General features: G+C 47.7%; 1 protein-coding gene across 2 annotated transcripts in view; it reads right to left on the reverse strand.

Moving 5' to 3' along the window:
* Nucleotides 1-443: 443 nt before the first annotated feature.
* Nucleotides 444-26,448, reverse strand: part of LOC139758060 (uncharacterized) — a 113,644-nt gene continuing 87,639 nt past the window's right edge. Inside the window, exons 4-9 of one of the 2 annotated variants that reach the window (XM_071679125.1) lie at nucleotides 21,547-21,919; nucleotides 20,838-20,907; nucleotides 18,747-19,346; nucleotides 18,070-18,165; nucleotides 17,042-17,836; nucleotides 444-16,608 (exon numbers count right to left, since the gene is read on the reverse strand). In XM_071679125.1, the coding sequence (XP_071535226.1) occupies nucleotides 2,300-16,608; nucleotides 17,042-17,836; nucleotides 18,070-18,165; nucleotides 18,747-19,346; nucleotides 20,838-20,907; nucleotides 21,547-21,919 (16,243 nt within the window). In that variant the 3' untranslated portion in view covers nucleotides 444-2,299. The remainder of the gene's footprint in view (nucleotides 16,609-17,041; nucleotides 17,837-18,069; nucleotides 18,166-18,746; nucleotides 19,347-20,837; nucleotides 20,908-21,546; nucleotides 21,920-26,448) is intronic. The other variant, XM_071679126.1, reaches the window with a different exon arrangement.

The following is a 26,448-nucleotide window of genomic DNA, read 5'->3' on the forward strand; positions in this document are numbered from 1 at the left end:
GTAGTAGCATGGCATGACCTTTGACCTGATTCTTAAGGGGTCAGGTCAAAGGGTAATGCTCATCATACCCAAGGGTTGTTCTCACCGTGCTCATGGGGTCTATGTCTGATTTCTTTCTCCTCCTCCATGATGGATCAGTGCTTTCAGTATTTGTTAAGAAATAACTTTATTTTTCTGTGGAGCAGTGGCCTGCTTTCTTGTGTTTGAGAAATCACAGCTACTCTCTCCTGTTTTACCTCCGGTATACGCAGGTCGAGGTGGGAAGTAGAAAGTTAAGAATGGGACATTTTACATAAAATAATTCAGCAATGCTCATAGCCATGCCAATGAAATTTATGCCAAAAAAAAAATAATAATAAGAAATCAAATATACCATGAAAAATAAAGAAGTCTACTGTACTTCCTTTGCGGGAAGAATGAAGGTACTCAAGCATACTAAAGAGGAAACAAGCAAGCACTTTATTGTTGGGCTAACGGTAATATCACATTTGATTCCTTCATAAATGTTACATGATAACATTAAGCACAGAAACAAGCAACTTCCAGTGTGCGCGTTGCAGGAAGCGACGCTTCGTAGCTGAGCGAGACCACGAAGCGGTTAACATCTCAAACCCAAGACTTGAAGAGGCGAAAATCAGGGAAACAAATCGGAATCGCAGGAAATAATAATCATTTAAAAAAAAAGAAAAGAAAGAAATCAGGAAAAAAAAATATATAAGAAAACGTACATTGCAAAAGTCACAAAACCCGAGACATCTTTTAAGAAAAAAAATGTTGCACAGAGGAATATAGTCTGTGGCTGCCTGATGCATGAGGTTTGACCGTTGGGAGATGAATATCTCGTACCGCAGCTGGATGGAAGATGTAGGACGGAATTTTTCTTTTTTTGTCTTCCTTAAAACATGACGGCTTTTGTGAGTTTTGGAATGTCGCGGTTAGGAACTATATACACACATAAGTGATGCACATAAAATCATGTGAGATATAAGGTTTAACCATAACTGTGCAATGATGAAACTGTACGGCACGCGTGGAGCTGTGCAAGCAGACGACGTGTTTTGTGCGCGTGGTTGTGTGTACGGAGGAAAGAAAGAAAGAAAAAAATATAGAAGACATGACCTTCAGGGATTAGTGTTGTAGAGGAGAATTTATAAAGGTTTCGTTTTTCCCAGGGCACTTAAACAGACTCAGGATCAATAAATTTAGATTTATTGCCTTGTCTCAAGCTTGGGTATGCTGCTGCCCGTCGCTGTTGTGAACACTCGATGGCGGCGAGACCTGACATCCTCGCCTCTCAGCTGACTATGGCACCAACGGACTCGGAGACGAGACTCATGTCTCGCTCCAAACATAAAGGTAGACGAGACTCATGCCTCGCTTCAACATGAAGATAACTCACCTAACAGTTATCACATCGTTTCAAAGAGTCATAGGAGAACAGAGTGGTAAACATGAGATTCATAACATAAAATGCTCTAAAATGCATAGACGCAGAGACTATTATTATTTTTTTTCCTTTCTAAAATAAAACTATGTAACACAACCAAGCACCATTTTGAGAAAGCTATAGCCGAGCGGGTCCTTGACGCAGCAAGGGAACCCGCAGTGGGCAAGAGGCCGGGCCAACCAGCTGAGTCGGCCGGTCACAACATTGGCAAGGGCCGAGCCGTCTGCCTTAGGCCAAGGCTGGGCCTAGGCAGAGGCAAAGAGGCAGGCAGGTGCCATCTACTGTCATCTGTCAAGAGATGTCCCCTATCTCAACAGACGAGAGCAGATCGAGAGCACCGCCTGTCGGGTGACTACATGTAATATTAACACTACAGGACGTGACTAAAATATATCCCTTTCAATCACTAAACCATAATTAATATAGAAGCACACATCATTATTGTCTTCGTATCTCTTTTGATTAGAAAATTATACTCTTATCCTAAGTATATAAAAATAAGTAGCAAATCTGTGATGTCCTTCGTCAGTCGTAAACTACTACGTTAGTACTACTATAAATGGCTGTCATGATGGCTGATTAGGTAGACTCGGAGTCTTAGTCCGTCACTTTCATCTAATTCAAGTCATCACAGTTTGAAGCTTTTTTGTTTTTAGATCGTCTAAACACTGGAGTCGGTCATTAAGGCGGTTACATCACAGGTTGAAATGAGCATTACTGTGCGTTGAAAACAATGAAACATATGCAAGACCTTAACGGTCGTCGGATAAATATATTGTCAGTTTTCTTCACTATATATATATATAAAGGTAAAATTCACAGGTCATTTCCACGTCTTGCTACAGGAGCTCTTCACTCGACGACAGGGAGATAGAATTTGTGTTCTTTGGCGGTGTGTGTGGGTTTGTAGGGCGAGGAGTTGGTCTCCAGTAGGGAAGCTGGGCACGGGGTTACGATCTGCCACTCTCCCCGTCGGGTGATGGTCGCGTCTCGCCAGGGATCGTACTCAGAGTGGAAGGTGATGGAGGAGGAGTTGCCACGTCCTCTCGAGACTCTCTGCTCCGTCCGGGTGCTGCTGGACACTCTCCGTTGTTCACTCTGCTGCTGGTGATTCGCGGACCATTTGCGGTATTCTTCCTGGGTATTGCCCGCTATGTGGGACGAGTGACTTACGCCGTGGGTCGTGCTACCTGCGGCGTGGGTCGTGTGACTTATTCCGTGGGTCGCCTCCGATTTACTGCCGCCCCGAAGATCCAGGGCGTCTGCTTGGCGTAGAGATGAGGCCATTTCTCGTGTGGATGCTGATGACTCTAATTTTGCATCTAGGCTTATCTGACTACTGGAGGATGTCCTGTGAACACCGCTGGAACGTGATTTAGTTTCCATTTTGACACTCTCGTCTTCGGCAAGGGAGAAGGAGGACTGGTTATGTCGACCTCGGCCTGTGGGTGTTGTAGGCGAGGTTACGGGCTGTGGAGACTTTGCCTTTGATTTGTGTGTAACAGAGCCGGCGGTCGATGATTCCTTAGACTCAGATGTACTCGAAGATTCTATTTTGGCTTCGGCGGAGGAGATCTTCCGCTGCTCAGAAGTTGTCTTCACACTTGTGGCTCTAGATTCTGCCCGCGTCGCTGACTTGGTCTCTCGGCTTTCTTTAGTAATGACCCTCGTAACTTTGCGGCCGTCAGCAGTGTATGACTCGATCGTTTTTACATCTTTGTGTGAGCTGGAATCGGTTTTATCTGAGCTAGACTTCTGGAGCGATGTTGATTCCTCCTTTTTGGTGGCTACCGATTCTCCAGATTTCAGCACAACTGTGTCGCGCCGGGTTCTTGTGCTGCTTCCGGCTGCAGCAATGTCTTGCGTCTGTTGCGTCTCGACCTTTCCGTTTATCATGCTGCTCTCCCTTCTTGATGCGCTGAACTCTCCCTCAAGTCTCAAGGAATCTTCATGCTTAGTTGGAGAGACTCTTTCTCCTTTGACTGCAGAAGAGCGGCGTCTCCCCTCGAAGTCGCCTTCAATTCTGAGGTTGTCTGGGTAACGTTTCTGTGGAAGACGGTCACCAGCTCCAGGGCTGCCTCTTGGGCGTCCTTCAAAGTCCCCTTCGGGTCTCAGATTATCAGGATACCTCTTCTGTCCTGGGCGATCACCTGCCCCTGGGCTCTCTTTTGGCTTGCCTTCGAAACTGCCTTCCATTTTTAGATTGTCTGGATACCGCTTCTGAGGAAGACGCTCTCCCACTCCAGGACTGTCTTTGGAGCGTCCTTCAACATCACCTTCAAGTTTGAGGTTATCTGGATGTTTCTTCTGGGGAAGGCGTTCTCCTTTTCCTGGTGAGCCCTTCCTACGTCCCTCAAAGTCACCTTCCATTTTGAGGTTGTCATCATATTTGTATGGTGGCGGCCTTTCACCCACTCCTGATGCATCCTTAGGTCGCCCCTCAAATTTGCCGGTAACTGAAAGATTGTCTTTTGGTTTCTTTACATCGGCTCTGTCTCCTTTGATTGGACTGACATCGGGTGACTGGCTGTAAAACTCACCCTCAATCTTCAAATTGTCTTCGTATTTCTTTACTTGTGCTCTCTCTCCCTTGACTCTGAAGGTTTCATTTCTCTTTACGCCGTCTTTGGTGGGCGTGCTTGTCCTCTGGAACCCTTCAAACTTCCCTTCCATCTTCAAATTATCTTCGTGCTTTCTGATTTCAACACGTTCTCCTTTGAAAGTCGACGCGCTCTTTCTCCTGCCTTCAAAGCTGCCTTCCATTTTCAGATGGTCTTCGTGTTTCTTGATCTCCGCTCGCTCTCCCTTTGTGACAACCTTAGTCTCCTTTGATACTTCCAGTTTTCCTTCCATTTTTAAGTTGTCTCCATGTTTCTTAACTTCAGCTCTCTCGCCCTTGACAACTGTAGTCTTGCGAGTTCCGGAGAATTCGCCCTCTTGCTTGAGGTTGTCCTTTGGTTTCTTCACATCTGCTCTCTCACCTTTGCCGAATGTGGTAGATTTCCTTCTTCCTTCAAACTTGCCTTCCATTTTAAGCGAATCTTCGTGCTTTTTTATGGTAGCTCTCTCTCCTTTGACGACTGACGTTTTCTTTTCGATAGTGAGGTCTCCTTCCATTTTCAGATTATCTTTGTGCTTCTTGATTTCGGCTCGTTCTCCCTTTAGCACGGTCGTTTTCTTCTTGCCTTCAAATTCTCCGCCAGTCTTCAAGTGATCTTCGTGCTTTGTAATCTCTGCCCTCTCTCCCTTTGTTGCCATTTCCTTTTTGGTGATGAGCATATCTCCTTCAAGTTTCAGAGAGTCTTCGTGTTTCTTTATATCTACTCTCTCTCCTTTAGTAGCGAAGGTTGTTTTCGTTACTTCAAGATCCCCTTCCATTCTGAGGTTGTCAGTATGCTTAGAAATTTCTGCTCTTTCACCTCTGACAGCCGATTCTTCCTTCGTAAAGGTCATGTCCCCTTCCATTCGGAGATTGTCGGAGTGCCTTCTGACCTCGGCTCTCTCTCCTTTGGTAACTGCAGACTTCCTACGCCCTTCGAAGCTTCCCTCCATCTTGAGTGAATCTTCGTGTTTCTTAACCGTAGCGCGCTCACCTTTCAGAGGACTTTCCTGGGGTTTCCCTTCGAATGCTCCTTCCATCTTTAGGTTGTCCGGGTGTTTCTTGATGGGTGCTCGCTCTCCACGAGGAGCTTCCTCAACCGGTTTACCCTCGAATTCCCCATCGGTGCGAAGGTGATCGGGATGGTGAACAACGGAAGCGCGTTCTCCCTTTAAATGGACTTTATCTTGCTGGCGTCCGACAAACTCTCCCTCCATGCGCAAGTTGTCACTGTGCTTCGTGATTTCGGCTCGAACTCCCTTGTGGACCTTATATTCATCTTTCTGTAGGGTGTCGAGGTGGTATTTGCCCTCGATGGAAAGGTTGTCGGTGTGTTTTATTGTCTGGGCTCGCTGCGTCTGGTAGAGCTGGTAATCATCAGTAAACTGTGTTTTGCCCACAAATTCACCCTCCTGCCTCAGGTTATCAGCACGTCGATGAACCTCACTGCGGATTCCAGAGACTACAGGGTAATCATAGTGTGTGCTTGACTGGCCCGCCCACTCACCTTCCATGCGGAGGTTATCTTCGTGACGTTTGATTTGTGCTCTGTCTCCGTAGAGGAGCTCTTCATCCCTTGGGCGACCGACGAAGTCACCCTCCGGCCTCAGATGATCAGGATGTTTCTTGACTGGAGCACGCTCACCGCGCGGAGCATCTTCTGGTGTCGGAGCATAGAATACGCCATCCATGTGCAGGTTGTCTGGGTGTTTCTTCACGGGGGCTCTCTCTCCCCTGGTAACTTGTTCGTATTCCTTGCCAATGAACTCCCCTTCCATGCGCAGGTTGTCCTCACGTCGAACTACATCAACTCGCTCCCCTCGAACAACCCTGTACTCCTCTTCCTTCCCGTGGAATTCTCCAGTCATGCGAAGGTTGTCGTCGTGTCGTTTTATGGGAGCTCGTTCTCCACGACGAACCTCCTCTGGTTCAGGAGCGACGAAATCTCCTTCCATGTGAAGATTGTCTGGGTGTTTCTTACCCTTAACTCTCTCTGCATAGGGAGCGTCTTCTCGAGGCTTACCTTCGAAGTCTCCAACCATCCTAAGGTTGTCAGGATGTTTCTTGACAGGAGCACGTTCCCCTCGTGGAGCACCTTCATGTAATGGAGCATAGAAATCACCATCCATGCGGAGATTGTCGGGATGTTTCTTGACAGGTTCTCTTTGGGCATATGGGGCATCTTCTCGAGGCTTTCCTTCGAAGTCTCCAGCCATCCTAAGATTGTCAGGATGTTTCTTAATGGGAGCACGCTCACCTCTAGGCGCATCTCCAGGTGTTGGAGCATAGAAGTCACCGTCCATGCGAAGATTGTCTGGATGTCGCTTGACAGGAGCTCTCTCTGCATATGGAGCATCTTCACGTGGCTTTCCTTCAAAGTCTCCAACCATCTTAAGGTTGTCAGGATGTTTCTTGACAGGAGCACGTTCCCCTCGTGGAGCACCTTCATGTAATGGAGCATAGAAATCACCATCCATTCGAAGATTGTCTGGATGTTTCTTGACAGGTTCTCGTTGAGCATGAGGAGCATCTTCTCGAGGCTTTCCTTCGAAGTCTCCAGCCATCCTAAGGTTGTCAGGATGTTTCTTAATGGGAGCACGCTCACCTCTAGGCGCATCTCCAGGTGTTGGAGCATAGAAGTCACCGTCCATGCGAAGATTGTCTGGATGTCGCTTGACAGGAGCTCTCTCTGCATATGGAGCATCTTCACGTGGCTTTCCTTCAAAGTCTCCAACCATCTTAAGGTTGTCAGGATGTTTCTTGACAGGAGCACGTTCCCCTCGTGGAGCACCTTCATGTAATGGAGCATAGAAATCACCATCCATGCGGAGATTATCGGGATGTTTCTTGACAGGTTCTCTTTGTGCATATGGAGCATCTTCTCGAGGCTTTCCTTCAAAGTCTCCAACCATCTTAAGGTTGTCAGGATGTTTCTTGACTGGAGCACGTTCACCTCGTGGAGCATCTTCATGTAATGGAGCATAGAAGTCACCATCCATGCGGAGATTATCGGGATGTTTCTTGACAGGTTCTCTTTGTGCATATGGAGCATCTTCTCGAGGCTTTCCTTCAAAGTCTCCAACCATCTTAAGGTTGTCAGGATGTTTCTTGACTGGAGCACGTTCTCCTCGTGGAGCGTCTCTAGGAATTGGAGCATAAAAGTCTCCATCCATATGAAGATTGTCGGGATGTTTCTTGACAGGTTCTCTCTGGGCATAAGGAGCATCTTCTCGAGGCTTTCCTTCGAAGTCTCCAACCATCTTAAGGTTGTCAGGATGTTTCTTAATGGGAGCACGCTCACCTCTAGGGGCATCTCCAGGTGTTGGAGCATAGAAGTCACCGTCCATACGAAGATTGTCTGGATGTCTCTTGACAGGAGCTCTCTCTGCATAAGGAGCATCTTCACGTGGCTTACCCTCAAAGTCTCCAACCATGCGAAGGTTATCAGGATGTCTCTTAACAGTTGCTCGTTCTCCCACTGTAACCTGCTCATATTCCTTGCCGATAAACTCTCCTTCCATACGCAGATTGTCTTCACGCCGAATTACATCAACCCTCTCTCCTCGAACAACCATGTACTCCTCTTCTTTACCCTGGAATTCTCCGGTCATGCGTAGATTATCGACGTGCCGTTTGACAGGCGCACGCTCGCCGCGCGGAGCTTCTTCAGGTGTGGGAGCAATAAAGTCGCCCTCCATGTAAAGGTTGTCTGGATGTCTTTTGCCTTCAACTCTTTGCACATGGGGAGCATCCTCCCGTGGCTTGCCGACGAAATCACCTGCCATTTTGAGGTTGTCGGGATGTTTCTTGATTGGGGCTCGTTCACCCCTGGGAGCGTCTTCAGGCCTTGGTGCATAGAAGTCGCCGTCCATTCTGAGATTGTCAGGATGTTTCTTGACCGGGGCCCTTTCAGCATATGGTGCGTCTTCGCGTGGTTTCCCTTCGAAATCTCCAGTCATCCTTAGGTTGTCAGGATGTTTCTTGACAGGAGCACGTTCCCCTCGTGGGGCTTCTCCGGGCTTTGGTGCATAGAACTCTCCGTCCATTGTAAGATTGTCTGGATGTTTCTTGACGGGGCTCCTTTGTACATGTGGAGCATCTTCACGGGGTTTACCTTCAAAGTCCCCGGCCATCTTAAGGTTGTCGGGATGTTTCTTGACGGGAGCACGCTCACCTCGTGGAGCCTCTTCTGGAGTCGGTGCATAGAACTTCCCATCCATTCTGAGGTTGTCGGGGTGTTTCTTGACAGGGGCCCTCTCGGCGTGTGGCGCATCCTCGCGAGGCTTTCCCGTAAAGTCCCCTTCCATTCGAAGGTTATCTTCCTGCCTCTTGATTGTGGCTCGTTCTCCGGTTGTGATTTGTTCGTACTCCTTGCCGATGAACTCTCCCTCCATTCGCAGGTTATCCTCCCTTCTGGTCACCTGTACTCTCTCTCCACGCACGACCGTGTATTCTTCTTCTTTGCCTTGGAAGTCTCCCGTCATGCGGAGGTTGTCAACATGCCGCTTGACGGGTGCTCGTTCTCCGCGTGGAGCATCTTCAGGTGTTGGAGCATAGAAGTCTCCATCCATGCGAAGGTTGTCGGGGTGTTTCTTGACAGGTTCTCGTTGAGCATGAGGAGCATCTTCTCGAGGCTTTCCTTCGAAGTCTCCAACCATCTTAAGGTTGTCTGGATGTTTCTTGACAGGAGCACGTTCCCCTCGAGGAGCCTCGCCAGGTTTTGGAGCATAGAAGTCTCCATCCATGCGAAGATTGTCTGGATGTCGCTTGACAGGTTCTCTTTGGGCATATGGGGCATCTTCTCGAGGCTTTCCTTCGAAGTCTCCAGCCATCCTAAGATTGTCAGGATGTTTCTTAATGGGAGCACGCTCACCTCTAGGCGCATCTCCAGGTGTTGGAGCATAGAAGTCACCGTCCATGCGAAGATTGTCTGGATGTCGCTTGACAGGAGCTCTCTCTGCATATGGAGCATCTTCACGTGGCTTTCCTTCAAAGTCTCCAACCATCTTAAGGTTGTCAGGATGTTTCTTGACTGGAGCACGTTCCCCTCGTGGAGCATCTTCATGTAATGGAGCATAGAAATCACCATCCATTCGGAGATTGTCGGGATGTTTCTTGACAGGTTCTCTTTGTGCATATGGAGCATCTTCTCGAGGCTTTCCTTCAAAGTCTCCAACCATCTTAAGGTTGTCTGGATGTTTCTTGACTGGAGCACGTTCTCCTCGTGGAGCGTCTCTAGGAATTGGAGCATAAAAGTCTCCATCCATGCGAAGATTGTCTGGATGTCGCTTGACAGGAGCTCTTTGTGCATATGGAGCATCTTCACGTGGCTTTCCTTCAAAGTCTCCAACCATCTTAAGGTTGTCTGGATGTTTCTTGACAGGAGCACGTTCACCTCGAGGAGCATCTTCATGTAATGGAGCATAGAAGTCACCATCCATGCGGAGATTGTCAGGATGTTTCTTGACAGGTTCTCTTTGTGCATATGGGGCATCTTCTCGAGGCTTTCCTTCGAAGTCTCCAACCATCCTAAGATTGTCTGGATGTTTCTTGACTGGAGCACGTTCCCCTCGAGGAGCCTCGCCAGGTTTTGGAGCATAGAAGTCTCCGTCCATTCGAAGATTGTCGGGGTGTTTCTTGACAGGAGCTCTCTCTGCATAAGGAGCATCTTCTCGAGGCTTTCCTTCGAAGTCTCCAACCATCTTAAGGTTGTCTGGATGTTTCTTGACAGGAGCACGTTCACCTCGAGGTGCATCCTCAGGTGATGGAGCATAGAAGTCTCCATCCATGCGGAGGTTGTCTGGGTGTTTCTTGACAGGGACTCTGTCTGCATAAGGTGCATCTTCACGTGGCTTTCCTTCAAAATCTCCAGCCATGATTAAGTTGTCAGGATGTCTCTTTGTAGGAGCACGTTCCCCACGTGGAGCCTCGCCAGGTGTTGGTGCATAAAAGTCACCATCCATACGAAGGTTGTCAGGATGCCTTTTAACAGGAGCCCTCTCTGCATACGGTGCTTCCTCACGAGGTTTACCAGTGAAATCTCCAACCATCCGAAGATTGTCAGGGTGTCTCTTAATTGGTGCACGTTCTCCTATTGTGACCTCCTCATATTCTTTGCCGATAAACTCTCCTTCCATACGTAGGTTGTCATCACGGCGCACCACTTCAACCCTCTCACCTCGAACAATCCTGTACTCTTCTTCCTTCCCTTGGAATTCTCCAGTCATGCGTAGATTATCAGTGTGTCGCTTGATAGGAGCTCGCTCACCCCGTGGAGCATCCTCAGGTGATGGAGCGTAGAAGTCTCCATCCATGCGGAGATTGTCTGGATGTCTCTTGACAGGTTCTCTTTGAGCATGAGGAGCATCTTCTCGAGGCTTTCCTTGGAAGTCTCCAACCATCTTAAGGTTGTCTGGATGTTTCTTGACAGGAGCACGTTCTCCTCGTGGAGCATCCTCAGGTGATGGAGCATAGAAGTCTCCATCCATTCGAAGGTTGTCTGGATGTCTTTTGACAGGTTCTCGTTGAGCATGAGGAGCATCTTCTCGTGGTTTTCCTTCGAAGTCTCCAACCATCTTAAGGTTGTCTGGATGTTTCTTGACAGGAGCTCGTTCTCCTCTTGGGGCTTCGCCAGGTTTTGGAGCATAGAAGTCTCCATCCATTCGAAGATTGTCAGGGTGTTTCTTGACAGGAGCTCTCTCTGCATATGGAGCATCTTCACGTGGCTTTCCTTCAAAGTCTCCAACCATCTTAAGGTTGTCTGGATGTTTCTTGACAGGAGCACGTTCTCCTCGTGGAGCATCTTCAGGTTTTGGGGCGTAGAAGTCTCCATCCATTCGAAGGTTGTCTGGATGTCTCTTGACAGGTTCTCGTTGAGCATGAGGAGCATCTTCTCGAGGTTTTCCTTCGAAGTCTCCAACCATCTTAAGGTTGTCTGGATGTTTCTTGACAGGAGCACGTTCTCCTCTTGGGGCTTCGCCAGGTTTTGGAGCATAGAAGTCTCCATCCATTCGAAGATTGTCAGGGTGTTTCTTGACAGGGGCTCTCTCTGCATATGGAGCATCTTCTCGAGGCTTACCTTCGAAGTCTCCAACCATCTTAAGGTTGTCTGGATGTTTCTTGACAGGAGCACGTTCACCTCGAGGAGCATCCTCGGGTGATGGGGCATAGAAATCTCCATCCATGCGGAGGTTGTCTGGGTGTTTCTTGACAGGTTCTCGTTGAGCATGAGGAGCATCTTCTCGAGGCTTTCCTTCGAAGTCTCCAACCATCTTAAGGTTGTCTGGATGTTTCTTGACAGGAGCACGTTCCCCTCGAGGTACCTCGCCAGGTTTTGGAGCATAGAAGTCTCCGTCCATTCGAAGATTGTCTGGATGTTTCTTGGCGGGTTCTCTTTGAACATGAGGAGCATCTTCTCGAGGCTTTCCTTCGAAGTCTCCAACCATCTTAAGGTTGTCTGGATGTTTCTTGACAGGAGCACGTTCACCTCGAGGAGCATCCTCAGGTGATGGAGCATAGAAGTCTCCATCCATGCGGAGGTTGTCTGGGTGTTTCTTGACAGGGACTCTGTCTGCATAAGGTGCATCTTCACGTGGCTTTCCTTCAAAATCTCCAGCCATGATTAAGTTGTCAGGATGTCTCTTTGTAGGAGCACGTTCCCCACGTGGAGCCTCGCCAGGTGTTGGTGCATAAAAGTCACCATCCATACGAAGGTTGTCAGGATGCCTTTTAACAGGAGCCCTCTCTGCATACGGTGCTTCCTCACGAGGTTTACCAGTGAAATCTCCAACCATCCGAAGATTGTCAGGGTGTCTCTTAATTGGTGCACGTTCTCCTATTGTGACCTCCTCATATTCTTTGCCAATAAACTCTCCTTCCATACGTAGGTTGTCATCACGGCGCACCACTTCAACCCTCTCACCTCGAACAATCCTGTACTCTTCTTCCTTCCCTTGGAATTCTCCAGTCATGCGTAGATTATCAGTGTGTCGCTTGATAGGAGCTCGCTCACCCCGTGGAGCATCCTCAGGTGATGGAGCGTAGAAGTCTCCATCCATGCGAAGGTTGTCTGGATGTTTCTTGACAGGTTCTCTTTGAGCATGAGGAGCGTCTTCTCGAGGCTTTCCTTCAAAGTCTCCAACCATCTTAAGGTTGTCTGGATGTTTCTTGACAGGAGCTCGTTCTCCTCGAGGAGCCTCGCCAGGTTTTGGAGCATAGAAGTCTCCATCCATTCGAAGATTGTCGGGATGTTTCTTGACAGGAGCTCTCTCTGCATATGGAGCATCTTCACGTGGCTTTCCTTCAAAGTCTCCAACCATCTTAAGGTTGTCTGGATGTTTCTTGACAGGAGCACGTTCACCTCGTGGAGCATCCTCAGGTGATGGAGCGTAGAAGTCTCCATCCATGCGAAGGTTGTCCGGGTGTTTCTTGACAGGTTCTCGTTGAGCATGAGGAGCATCTTCTCGAGGTTTTCCTTCGAAGTCTCCAACCATCTTAAGGTTGTCTGGATGCTTCTTGACAGGAGCTCGTTCTCCTCTTGGGGCCTCGCCAGGTTTTGGAGCATAGAAGTCTCCATCCATGCGAAGGTTGTCTGGATGTTTCTTGACAGGTTCTCGTTGAGCATAAGGAGCATCTTCTCGAGGCTTTCCTTCGAAGTCTCCAACCATCTTAAGGTTGTCTGGATGTTTCTTGACTGGAGCACGTTCCCCTCGAGGAGCCTCGCCAGGTTTTGGAGCATAGAAGTCTCCGTCCATTCGAAGATTGTCTGGATGTTTCTTGGCGGGTTCTCTTAGAACATGAGGAGCATCTTCTCGAGGCTTTCCTTCGAAGTCTCCAACCATCTTAAGGTTGTCTGGATGTTTCTTGACAGGAGCACGTTCACCTCGAGGTGCATCCTCAGGTGATGGAGCATAGAAGTCTCCATCCATGCGGAGGTTGTCTGGGTGTTTCTTGACAGGGACTCTGTCTGCATAAGGTGCATCTTCACGTGGCTTTCCTTCAAAATCTCCAGCCATGATTAAGTTGTCAGGATGTCTCTTTGTAGGAGCACGTTCCCCACGTGGAGCCTCGCCAGGTGTTGGTGCATAAAAGTCACCATCCATACGAAGGTTGTCAGGATGCCTTTTAACAGGAGCCCTCTCTGCATACGGTGCTTCCTCACGAGGTTTACCAGTGAAATCTCCAACCATCCGAAGATTGTCAGGGTGTCTCTTAATTGGTGCACGTTCTCCTATTGTGACCTCCTCATATTCTTTGCCAATAAACTCTCCTTCCATGCGCAGGTTGTCATCACGGCGCACCACTTCAACCCTCTCACCTCGAACAATCCTGTACTCTTCTTCCTTCCCTTGGAATTCTCCAGTCATGCGTAGATTATCAGTGTGTCGCTTGATAGGAGCTCGCTCACCCCGTGGAGCATCCTCAGGTGATGGAGCGTAGAAGTCTCCATCCATGCGGAGATTGTCTGGATGTTTCTTGACAGGTTCTCTTTGAGCATGAGGAGCGTCTTCTCGAGGCTTTCCTTCAAAGTCTCCAACCATCTTAAGGTTGTCTGGATGTTTCTTGACAGGAGCTCGTTCTCCTCGAGGAGCCTCGCCAGGTTTTGGAGCATAGAAGTCTCCATCCATTCGAAGATTGTCGGGATGTTTCTTGACAGGAGCTCTCTCTGCATATGGAGCATCTTCACGTGGCTTTCCTTCAAAGTCTCCAACCATCTTAAGGTTGTCTGGATGTTTCTTGACAGGAGCACGTTCACCTCGAGGAGCATCCTCGGGTGATGGAGCGTAGAAGTCTCCATCCATGCGGAGATTGTCTGGATGTCTCTTGACAGGTTCTCTTTGAGCATGAGGAGCGTCTTCTCGAGGCTTTCCTTCAAAGTCTCCAACCATCTTAAGGTTGTCTGGATGTTTCTTGACAGGAGCACGTTCTCCTCTTGGGGCCTCGCCAGGTTTGGGGGCATAGAAGTCTCCATCCATTCGAAGGTTGTCTGGGTGTTTCTTGACAGGTTCTCGTTGAGCATGAGGAGCATCTTCTCGAGGCTTTCCTTCGAAGTCTCCAACCATCTTAAGGTTGTCTGGATGTTTCTTGACAGGAGCACGTTCCCCTCGAGGAGCCTCGCCAGGTTTTGGAGCATAGAAGTCTCCATCCATGCGAAGGTTGTCAGGATGCTTTCTGACTGGGGCTCTCTCTGCATGAGGAGCATCTTCTCGAGGCTTTCCTTCAAAGTCTCCGGCCATTGTCAAGTTATCAGGATGTCTCTTGACTGGAGCTCGTTCGCCTCTTGGAGCTTCTTCGGGCGATGGTGCATAAAAGTCTCCTACCATACGAAGGTTATCGGAATGTTTCTTGTATGACGCTCGTTCACCAATTGTAATCTGCTCATATTCTTTCCCGATGAATTCCCCTTCCATCCGTAAGTTATCCTCTCGTCGAACCACTTCCACTCTTTCACCCTTGGTGACTTTATACTCATCTTCTTTTCCACGAAAGTCTCCTGTCATATACAAGTTGTCAGGATGTCTTTTCACTGGTGCCCGATCCGCCCTTGGTGCCTCCTCTGGTCTTGGTGCAGAGAAGTCGCCTTCCATTCGGAGGTTGTCGGGATGCCTCTTGGTCGGTGCCCTTTCTCCGTGTGGAGCGTCTTCTCTGGGTTTACCCGTGAATTCCCCATCCATGCGTAGGTTATCTGGGTGTCTCTTGACGGAAGCCCTTTCACCAACTGTTACCTGTTCGTATTCCTTGCCGATGAACTCTCCTTCCATGCGTAGATTGTCTTCATGTCGCACGACTTCCACTCTCTGGCCCTTGATGATCCTGTAATCTTCTTCTTTGCCTTGGAATTCACCAGTCATACGGAGGTTGTCGGGATGTTTCTTGATTGGCGCTCTCTCTCCATATGGGGCGTCTTCGCGTGGCTTGCCCGTAAAGTCTCCAGATAATTTGATGTTGTCTGGGTATTTCTTCATTGGTTCCCTGACTCCCATAGGAGCCTTTTCAGGTTCAGGAGCCATGAACTCACCTTGCATCCTCAGGTTGTCCTCGTGCTTCACCACCTGGGCTCTTTCTCCTTGGAATTTCTGGTATTCATATTCTTTGCCTGTAAAGCTACCCTCCATCCTCAATGAATCCTCATGTCTCTGTATTTCAGCTCTTTCGCCTCTGAATACCACCTGTTCTTTTCTTTCTACATTGAACTCCCCCTCCATGTGAAGCTGATCCTCGTGACGAATTACTTTGGCTCTCTCCCCTCTAAGAGGAGCGGTGTCGCTAGGTTTGCCCTCGAAATCTCCCTGGAGTTTGAGATTGTCAGGATGTTTCTTGATCTGAGCTCTCTCTCCCTTCGTTGGACTCTTGCTACGCTCCCTCACTACAAGGGTGCCCTCCATCTTAAGGTTATCTTCGTGTTTCTTTACGACTGCTCTGTCTCCCTTTGGAATTCCTTCCTTAGGCTTTCCTTCAAAATCTCCCTCAACCTTAAGATTGTCTGGGTGCTTCTTTGTTTTTGCTCTTTCGCCTTTAATTGGACTTCGACCTCTTGGCTTCGGTTCGAAATCTCCCTCCATCTTCAGATTGTCAGGATGTTTCTTGATGGCAGCACGTTCTCCTTTTGGTGCAGATTCAGGTGACCTGCCTAGGAAGTCTCCTTCAACCTTCAGGTTGTCAGGGTGCTTCTTGGGAGAAACGCGCTCACCCTTCGAGGGGCTTTTACTTCTGTCCATCCCCTCGAACGTGCCTTCCATTTTCAGATTGTCGGGATGGCGTTTTGGCATAGCACGTTCTCCTTTCACTGGGCTTCGGCTGCGAGAACGTCCTGTAAACTCACCCTCCATGCGAAGATTGTCTGGATATCTCTTTATTTGCTCCCTGTCAGCCATGGTCACTCCCTCAACTGGACGAGCCTCAAAGTCGCCAGAGAGCTTCAAGTTGTCTGGGTAACGTTTGATTTCTGCCCGCTCGCCATCCGGAGCTCCTTCGACAGGCTTGCCTTCGAAGTCGCCTTCCAGTTTGAGATTATCTGGGTGTTTCTTTGTTGGAGCTCTCTCACCAAGAGGGGTACCCTCTGATGGTTTCCCCTCAAACGTTCCTTCTAGTTTTAGGTTATCTGGATGACGTTTGGTAGGGGCTCTGTCACCTTTCATTGTCAGGGATTCCCTCGTTTTTCCCTCAAACGTTCCCTCCATCCTCAAGTTATCTTCATGTTTAGTAACCTGGGTCTTCTCTGTCTGCTGATATGCCTGGTACTCCTCACTGGAACGGTTCATGTACATATCTCCCTCCAGTTTGGTCCAAGTCTTCTTTCGCTGTAGTTTGGGCTTGTCACCAGATTTTTCGTAGTATTCAGAGTGAGAGGAAGACTTCAGTGTCTCGATATCACCCTCAATCCTCATGTTGTCTTCGTGTATAACGCGCTCCGAGTGTGAAACTGATTCGTGTTTATGGTACGTCTCCTTGCTAGACGTGGAGCTGGTGAACTCACCCTCAAGTTTCAGGGAATCTTGGTAATGCTTAGTTTCTGCTCTTTCTCCCTGGACAACACTGTAGTCGTTCTTCAGACTGCTGACACCTACACCATGGGATGAAAGTAATCAATGAAACTCATATGAGGACTGAAAAAGAATTCTGAGAAGACTTCATCTTAAAGCTTATGTACTGAATGACTAAATAATGATAATCTTTAGTTAGATGGGAAGAACACAAAATATTCTTGAGAAGTAGGACTGAAATAGGGAGATAATTAAAGCATTCTTGAGAAGTGGGACTGAAATAGGAAGATAATTAAAGCATTCTTGAGAAGTGGGACTGAAATAGGAAGATAATTAAAGCATTCTTGAGAAGTAGGACTGAAATAGAAAGATAATTAAAACATTCTTGAGAAGTAGGACTGAAATAGGAAGATACTAATTTCATTATCTAGGAATAACAACAAAAAAGCCTGTACTTAGCATTTGTGTTTAAAAAAAAAAAAAGACTAAGAAAAGACCAAACGATAACAGTACCTTCAAAATGGCCAGACGGAGCCAGGTTGTCCTGTGGTCTCCTCACGAACGCTCTGTCGCCTTGCCCTGGTGATGCTCTATCAGGGACAGAGAAGTCTCCCTCTGGTCGTAGGTTATCGGATGGTCTCTTGACATCGGCTCGGTCGCCCTTGCCTGGAGCAGTCCTTTCGGGAGCGGTAAAGTCACCCTCTGGCCTTAGTGTGTCTGATGGTCTCTTGACATCGGCTCGGTCGCCTTTGCCTGGAGCAGTCCTTTCGGGAGCGGTAAAATCGCCCTCTGGTCGTAGGTTATCGGATGGTCTCTTGACATCGGCTCGGTCTCCCTTGCCTGGAGCAGTCCTTTCGGGAGCGGTAAAGTCGCCCTCTGGTCGTAGATTATCGGATGGTCTCCTGACATCGGCTCGGTCTCCCTTGCCTGGAGCAGTCCTTTCGGGGGCGGAGAAGTCACCCTCTGGTCTCAGTGTGTCTGATGGTCTCTTGACATCCGCTCGGTCTCCCTTGCCTGGTGAAGTCTTTTCAGGGGCGGTGAAGTCACCTTCAGGTCTTAGATTATCGGTTGGCCTCCTCACATCTGCTCGGTCTCCCTTGCCTGGAGCAGTTCTCTCTGGTGCTGAAAAATCACCTTCTGGTCTCAAGTTGTCGGATGGTCTCTTGACGTCAGCTCGGTCGCCCTTGCCCGGTGAAGTCTTTTCGGGGTAGTAGAGGTCGCCCTTGAGCCTCAAGGAATCTTGAGGTCTTGTAGCAGGGAGTGCTTGACCTGATACCGTCATGAATTCTTCCTTGTGTGCAGTTTTTCCTGGAAAGAAACACAACAGTAGACCAGAGTGACTCCCATATTGTTCACCCCTAATATGAAATATGTATACTGGTATTGATAATCTTCTCTAACCCCGCGTAAGATACGGGGCAAGATGCCTTACATTTGTCACGCGAGGTAGCAACTAAGATAACCTCTTCCCTTCTCTTGCCTCACGGGCAGTGGTGAAAAGCGTCATATACGCAGAGCACATGAAAGGTGGGGACACTTACCGTAATAATCTCCTTCTAGTTTGATACTGGAGGCTTCTTGTCGGGCTCTCATAGCCTTACTGTCCGTAAGGTGATGCGCCTCAGTCGTTCGTGACTCTGCAATGCAACCTGATATTAGCTAACTGTCTCGCCTCCTTACCCCACTCCCATCCCACACCCGTTTTGAACGATGTTTTAGTCGACACATTTGATAAGCTAGACTTGCTATCACTGAAACCCGTTGTGTGTTTTTTTTTTATAGTCGTGTGCCAATGGACCAGTCTGTAGAGTGAACGACATGCTGTCTTGTTCAGGTGGGAGGAGGTAATTATCACGTGTGAAAGTTAGCAAGCCTTCTCAATATTCTTCAGTAGATGCTTTTCCAAGTCCATGTTCGGAAAGACTTTCTAAAGGATTCACAATAATTGAGTCATGACAGGGCGTTACTTACTAAGCTGATTTTAAATACGTATCAGATTGAAGATACCCATGAATATTACAGATTAATGACCATGATGATAATGTTAGTTAGTGACATGCAGGCGATGAATGAAAAGGCCTTGGGTGGCATTCATGAAGGAAGACCACTGCGGAAGGAGGAGGAGGGGGTGACACACACACACAGTGGGTGTGTCGTGGTACTTACCACCGCGCTCTGTGCACGACTGAGTTTGTGTAGCATACGACATGGGGATTACCTGTGCTGCTCTCGTGGCTAGCCATCAGAGCTCTTCGTTGCGATTCGTTAATTTCGGACATGTGTATAGTCTGCTGGACATCTGACGACTCTTGACTCCTTGACGACATCTGCTGACTCTCTGATACCATTTGCTGACTCCTGGATATGTGCTGCCTCTCCGACGACATCTGCTGACTCTGTGATATGTGCTGGCTGTCTGACACGTGTTGTTGACTCGTTGACGACACTTGCTGGCTCTCCGACCTACTCTGCTGGCTGTGACTGCTTGCGGACATGCTTTCCTGCAAGCGCCTGCTCTCCGACGTGCTGTGCTGCGTCTCCGATACGCTCTTCGTCTGATAGGAACTCCTGCTCTCGGAGACGCGTTGGCTCCTCTCCGACTGCATTCTCATCGATTCCTCGGAGGTGACGCCGGAGATGCTGACAGTCCCGGTCGTCTGGGCTCGTGAGTCTGAGCTCTCCATCTGGCGCGAGGTTGAGCTGATGGATGTGGTAGAGGAGGAGGAGTGTTCCTTGATGGCGCTGGACGACATGCGGGAAGTGGAGGAGGTGACGGCGACAGAGCCACCATGTTGGTTCGCCAGGGACGAATCAACAACTGTTTCCGTATTGTCCAAGAAAGATAAGGGGGAACATAAGGAGAAGATTCGGTTTTGAATGCAAGATTTAACAAAACAAAACAAATGAAAACATAAGTGTAGGTCAAACTAAACAAGAAATATTCAAAGTTATAGACAGAATAAACAAAGGAAAATATGAATAGATTTAAACTTAACGAGAAATAAAAGAAAGAATATAAAATATGAAATATATAATGAAACAGAATGTTGAAAGCATATGAAATTCTGCTGCCACAAAATGATAATATGTTAAGAAAGCAAATAAAAAAAAAATAAGTACCTTTGGCTTGCAGAATAAAAATACATAATCCTGGAATTTGTGCATTAAATAAAGAAAAGAAAGTCGGTGTGGATGAGGGGGAAGGGGGAGAGGAGGAGGAGGAGGAGAGACTGAAATAAAGACGAGTGAAAGTTTTGGGAAGGTCGAGGGCAGCGTGCCGCGAGGATACCCTCCTCACACGTTGGTTGTCTGTCGCATATGACGAGGCTGTGGGGTGAAGCCTCGCAGGCGAGTCCTTGACTGGTGGGTATGGGAAGAAACAAACGTCATGGACTTTTTTTGTTTTGTTTGCTCTCTTATAAGCCGCCTGTCTCGGCCCACATGCGTCGAGATCTCCTCCCTCTAAAGCGCTCTCGTTGGAACCCCGCAGTACATCTTGCTTCAATTTCGAGGCGTCAGAACTATCCCATATCCATTTACTCCCGTCCTGGTCTGTACCCATTCCAAGTATCCAACCCTGTCCCCTTTTTAACGGGCATCCTGCCCTGTCTCCGCTCCAGATACCTCTCTTGCTCCCATCCTTGATGGCCTACGTACCTTTCCCACATTATAGGCATACTACGTTGTTCCTTCGACTGATATCCTCATTAAACCTAGGTCTGGTTTTCGTGTTAACCCGGGAACCCAGTGTTTGTGTGGACCCATCTCAGACCGGCAGTCGGTGCTCATCTGTAGATGGTTATCATCCTCACCCAACGCGCTACACTAGTCCTCTACAATCTGTAACAGCCAGTCGTTTAATCGCTTTTCCTAAAAGTTGGACGCTCTGACCCGTGAGGGTAATTCTAAGCCTGAGAGATATGCATTGCCGTATGGCCTACCTCACTGAATCCAGTGGAAATAGGCCATATCTTGATAGGATTATTTAAAAAGAAATGTATATATTTTTTTCTTTTACTTATTACTTTATGGTAGATACGGCCACGATACACTTGAGCTAAACCCATAGTGTAGATCAGCCACACGCAGTACTGTCTCGGTGCGCCACATCCATATTGTGGATGGGACACATCAGATGTGAGTGAACCTTATCCATTAACAGTCTGGCTAAGGCAGGCCCGTAGTGTGGGTGAGTCGCGCCCACGGTCTGCATAAACCAGACGGAGAGCGTGGGTATGGCTGGGCCGGAGCGTGTGTGTGTGTGTGTGTGTGGGTGGGTGTGTGTGTGACACGTAGGAAGGCCACTCACCGGTAAGACCGCCGCCACCGTCAGCCTGGGTCCTCAGTGCCGAGCCGACTCCCCCGACCCTCAACACTGCCTGGAATTACAAAGGATTATGTTGTCACTCTTGTATAGGTGTAAGTCAGACGACGAGCCGTACACTTGTGTGGGTGCTCATCGTGTTGTTACGTATGGGAGCGTGCTGGGGGTAACGTTGTGTGCATGTTCTGGTGGTGTACTTCGGTGCTGGGGTAACGTTGTGTGCATGTCCTGATGATGCACTTCGGGTATTTTGTTATCATTATTAATCAGAATTACTTATGACCTTAGGTGTAGCTCTAGTCTTTTGTTATGATTAATCAGAACCATTTGTACTCTAACACTTTTCAGATAATTCAGCGTTATGATAAATCAGTTACGTTAGGGTTAGCTTCCAAGAGCTAAAGAGAGAGAGAGAAAAAAAATGGAGCTGGGATATTCATGCAACTCCTTGAACACGACGGTATGTCGCTTGATCTCAAGATGACCCTTGGGTATGATCGCCTGGCCTTTAGAGGGGTCAGGTCAAACACCAGGCCTTCTAAGAACCCAGGGGGTCGTATCGGTATTCAAGCGACGTACCGTGGCGCTCAAGAGATAAGAACACTCTCATGGAGGTCGTTATCGAAACCTGAAATTCTGTAAGAATCTCGCGGGTGATACCTGAGAAAGGGCAGGGTGTGTGTGACGCACGTACCTGTGTGTCCTGCGTGGTAGTGTCAGTGCCGTTTGTGGTGAGCCTCCCCTGTTGCTGCTGCTGCTTCTCCTGCGTACTGAACAACTCGTCCTGGATGGACAGGGTGTCCGTGAAGCGTTTCAGGTCCTCCTTCGTCCTCTGTGATGAGGAACTAAGGCGCTGCTCGATCCCCGCGGAGGAGGAGGAGGAGGCTTGCTGGACCGTGGAAGAGCTTTCTTGTACACTGGTGGAGGAGCTCTTCTGCACGCTGGAGAAGGAGCTCTGTTGTACACTGGAGGAGCTCTGCTGCTCAGTTGAGGATGATATCTGTGTTTGACCGGCCGTGTGAGCGTCCCTTGCCTCGGAGACTTCTAGTGTGCCGCCGTCCGCCGACCTGTGGGAGGGTTGGGTTCGATTCATTGAACTTACACGCCTTCCCCGTTCTGAGAATACACACATGGTAATGATGGACAACAAACATGGGAATGCACAGTCTGCATAGCAGTGCATACTCATGATGTGTGCATCACACCTAGCGATGCACAGTGCATATAGTAATCCTCTCACCCTCAGTAATTTACACTCATGTAGATGCAGATCATGCACAGTAATACACACTGCATGGTAATGGGTACTGATAGTAAGGTACATTATCTGTTGCGCCACGCATTACACATAGTAGTGTCGTACCCTCTCCCCTTACTCCACAAATGGGTTGTTACAAATCGGTAAATACAACTCGTGATTGCTGCATACAGTGACTAAAATTGATAACACAGAATATAACCAGCATTCTACCTTCGATGATATAGACCTCAGCATTCTACCTTCGATAATATAGACCTCAGCATTCTACCTTCGATAATATAGACCTCAGCATTCTACCTTCGATAATGAAGACTTATTTCATGATACGTCGGTGCAGAGCAAGACGGAATCGAAATATACTCCTCACACACGTTAGAAAAGCTAGTGTAGTAATTAGTACCCATGAAAGGAGATCGGTAAGATTATGAGTAAAAATATGGTATTGATTACAGTAAACTGTGTTGTGTGTGTGTGTGTGTGTGTGTGTGTGTGTGTGTGTGTGTGTGTGTGTGTTTGTGTGTGTGTGTGTGTGTGTGTGTGTGTGTGTGTGTGTGTGTGTGTGCGTTGGTGCTGATACTCCAGTGGGCACATGGGGAGGAGGGAGGGGGAGGTCAGCGCCACAACACAATCGATGGATGGCACTTGGCAGCCGCCATTAATATTGCATGTAAGACTTATGGCCGGAGCGGAGGAATGTGAGTTCTTGCCCGGTCACCACCCAGGGCACATGTAGTCTCCGTCATCATGACACCCAGGGCACACATGGGCTTCGTCATCATCCAGGGCATATATGGTCCCTGTCATCTGCCAGGGCACACATGGGGCCCTTCATCACCCGGGGGACACACTCATCACGTCTTCATACGGTACATCCTCTCCCTCCTCACCAGAACTTAAGTAGTTGTCAAAGAAGAGAGTGGAGGAGTAATGAGGCTTGATAAACGACTATGGGGGGAAGCGGCTGTCTGAGTGGATGGCTCGGGGGTTGACTGTGAGACGTCGAAGGAAGAGGGACTGAACGTGGCCGTCTAGTTTGACAGATTTGCGTTCCTACTACGGCAGGGGTGCCTGCGGAGGTACTTGCGTAAGAAAGTAGTTAACCTTCACCTCTTTATTTAACGTGTCAAGAACAGACGGAGACAGCTGGCGTCGGCAGGGACCAGCATCAGCGGTGTGGCAGTCGGTCACATCGATCCAGGAATAGAGCTGGACCCGCCTCCTCCACCCGACCACCCCCAACCCCGGTCCTCCTCCCCACCTTTCTCACTGTCACACACACACACACTCACAGCTCTCCTCCTGCAGGCGTCGTCACGACAGAGTTCATTCACACCGCGGCGCGCCAGCGACGGGCCTTCGGGCACATGAGAGGCAACAACTAGGAAGAGGCTTTTAAGCGGGTGTTGAGGGGAACCTTCCTCATTCCTGACGGATAATTGTCGGTTAATTACCTCCTCCCGCCCCGTTTGTTGCCGGTGCTCCAATGAAAACGGAGGAGTGATGTGTCTTCAGATGGGCCTACACAGCCCAGATCATGTGTGAAGATCAATACATAATGTCTCCCCTCCCAACACCCACCACCGCCCATCCATCTCTCCCCGTCCACATTCCTTTCACCGCCCTCACTTTGACCCAGTTTCCTGACAGCCTCAAGTGTGGGGTGTCATAGCAAGTGTTCCCATCCCCCCGTCCGCGCCTAACTGTTCCACATCCTGGGGTTATGGGGTTGCCGCAGGGTATTTTTTTGTTGTCGCTGCTATTCTGTAGCAGGAAAAGTCGCGACGTGAATTATAACACCCCCCTGGAGCACGTTGGTACGATCCTTCACTCCGCCGGCACGGCTCTCCCTCGGGCACAACAGTACGAACCCGGAGCACGACGGTAGGCCAAGGGTATGACGGTGTGGCCAATATATCCAAGTAGTCACAACGTCCTGTGCTTAACGGGTTAATAATCATCATCGTCCCTCCCTCCCTCCCTCCCCTGAGTAACTGTTACCTATTGGCGGCGTGTGTCACCAGCAGAAGGCTCCACCTGCTATGTATTATCATGCCGCTGATGATATCAGGCTTACGTCGTGAAGGACAATTGTGACGCCTTTGCTAATGATGCTTCTAATGGCACGGTGGATGAGAGAGAGAGAGAGAGAGAGAGAGAGAGAGAGAGAGAGAGAGAGAGAGAGAGAGAGAGAGAGAGAGAGAGAGAGACCACAGAAGACAGGTGGTGCTGACGTTGGCTTCAACATTCCTATCACTTCATCAACCGTGACCCTCAGCCTGTCATGTTACAGGACGAAGATTCCAGTTAAGCAAAAGATAAGGGCTAGGAATATTCTCGCGCTGACATATACTTAAGATACAGAGATAAGGATTAGCGTGACATACTGAATATATTTTTCTGTCACTCGAAAGTGAGCAGTTCCCCTCAGGAACTTAATGTGAATATTCAGTCTGGTCATAAGTGTGTGTATTCATGTATTTCTGTGTATATTTAGCCTTCCATATTGATTATTGGAAACTTACTGGTTAGGGTTTAAGGAATTGAGAGCTTGACATCTTTTGAACGCCAGAAGTAGGTTTCAGTGAGTGTTTATACTTTGATAAGTGGCATTCATGCAACTGAAATGCGTTGTAATGCGTGAGTGAGACGTAAAGGTTCCAGCATTATATTTCTAGTTTTCTGTTGTTTTCATCGTAAGAGCAACACAGTTGTGGAAATATCCAGATTAGATTCTGAGGTGCGCCAGAGTCGGCACGCCCTCTGTACTCGTACAGTGTACATACCGATGATTGGAGGGTTACATTGAAGGAGAACACTGAGTGTTGCTTGTTGGAGTACAGGTTTTAACACCTTGGCTATGTTATAGCTAGGCTGCCACCTCCCCTGTGGATGGCTTGAACCACCTGATCAATCAACAGGCAACCAGTGAGTGATAGTGAACAGGCCTCTATACACACACACACACACACACACACACACACACACACACACACACATATATATATATATATATATATATATATATATATATATATATATATATATATATATATATATATAGAGAGAGAGAGAGAGAGAGAGAGAGAGAGAGAGAGAGAGAGAGAGAGAGAGACATACTAGAACTTCAGTAACAGTCTTGGTCACTCTCAGTACCGTCATGCACTTGCCTATAATCATGCGGCGTTCTTAGCTTCATCGACTGTCGGCAGAGGCAATAACAGACGCAACGCCACGATCATAATTGCATCCGTTCATAAATATTTTAAGGAATTAAGAGAATCAATATATATATATATATATATATATATATATATATATATATATATATATATATATATATATATATATATATATATATATATATATAATGTTTAATTCGCCGTGGTAGGTTGGGGGTTCACTGAGCCATTGTTCTGGGTGTAGCGGCGAGGCTAAGCGGTAGCGACCAGCAGTACAAGGTACTGAAAACACTCAGTGCGTGCCCTGTCCTCTGTGGACCCACGGGTTTTTTCTTTCTTTTTTGTGAACGTTCGTGTGGCGTGCTTCAGGGGTCTTGCTTGCCGCACCTGATATATGTATGTCAGGATCCTTATTTTCATTAGTTTTAATTCATCTTGTCATACGACATAATGTTATGCTTTATTTTGTCATATGGCATAATGCTATGCTTTATTTTGACCTACGGTATAATGCTATGTTATATTTTGTCATACGGTATAATGCTATGTTATATTTTGTCATATGGGATAATTCTGTTTTATTTTGTCATACGGGATAATGCTATGTTTATTTTGGCATACGGTATAATGCTATACTGTATTTTATCATTCTGGATAATGATGTATTTCGTTCTCACATTCGGGATGCTGCTATATTTCATTTCGTCATTCCGAATGAGGCTTTATTATAGTTCATGAAGTCATTCTGTAGGAATGCTCTGTAGTTAAGGTTCATGTATGTATAACCACTAGTACTACGTTATTGTTATATATATATTATTATTATTATTATTATTTCATTATTATTATTATTATTATTATTATTATTATTATTATTATTATTATTATTATTATTACCATTATCATCATTATTACTATAATACTTGTAAATGATTAATTCACGAGAGAAAATGAAATAAAAGGATATTGCTTTGAAGACAATGGAAAGTTCCCTGAAGGACGAAACAGAGGAGGGAATTCGAGGCGTTGAGAGCGGGTTTAGACACACATGGTCAGCGAAACACACGGGAGATACGATCCGCAGTTACGATGCTGCGATCAGTAGAATGCGATCCACCGTCATGGGAAAGACGCAGTCAGTTACGATTGGTGACTA

The sequence above is a fragment of the Panulirus ornatus genome, chromosome 29 (assembly GCF_036320965.1).
Source record: "Panulirus ornatus isolate Po-2019 chromosome 29, ASM3632096v1, whole genome shotgun sequence".
NCBI classification, from domain to species: Eukaryota; Metazoa; Arthropoda; class Malacostraca; order Decapoda; family Palinuridae; genus Panulirus; species Panulirus ornatus.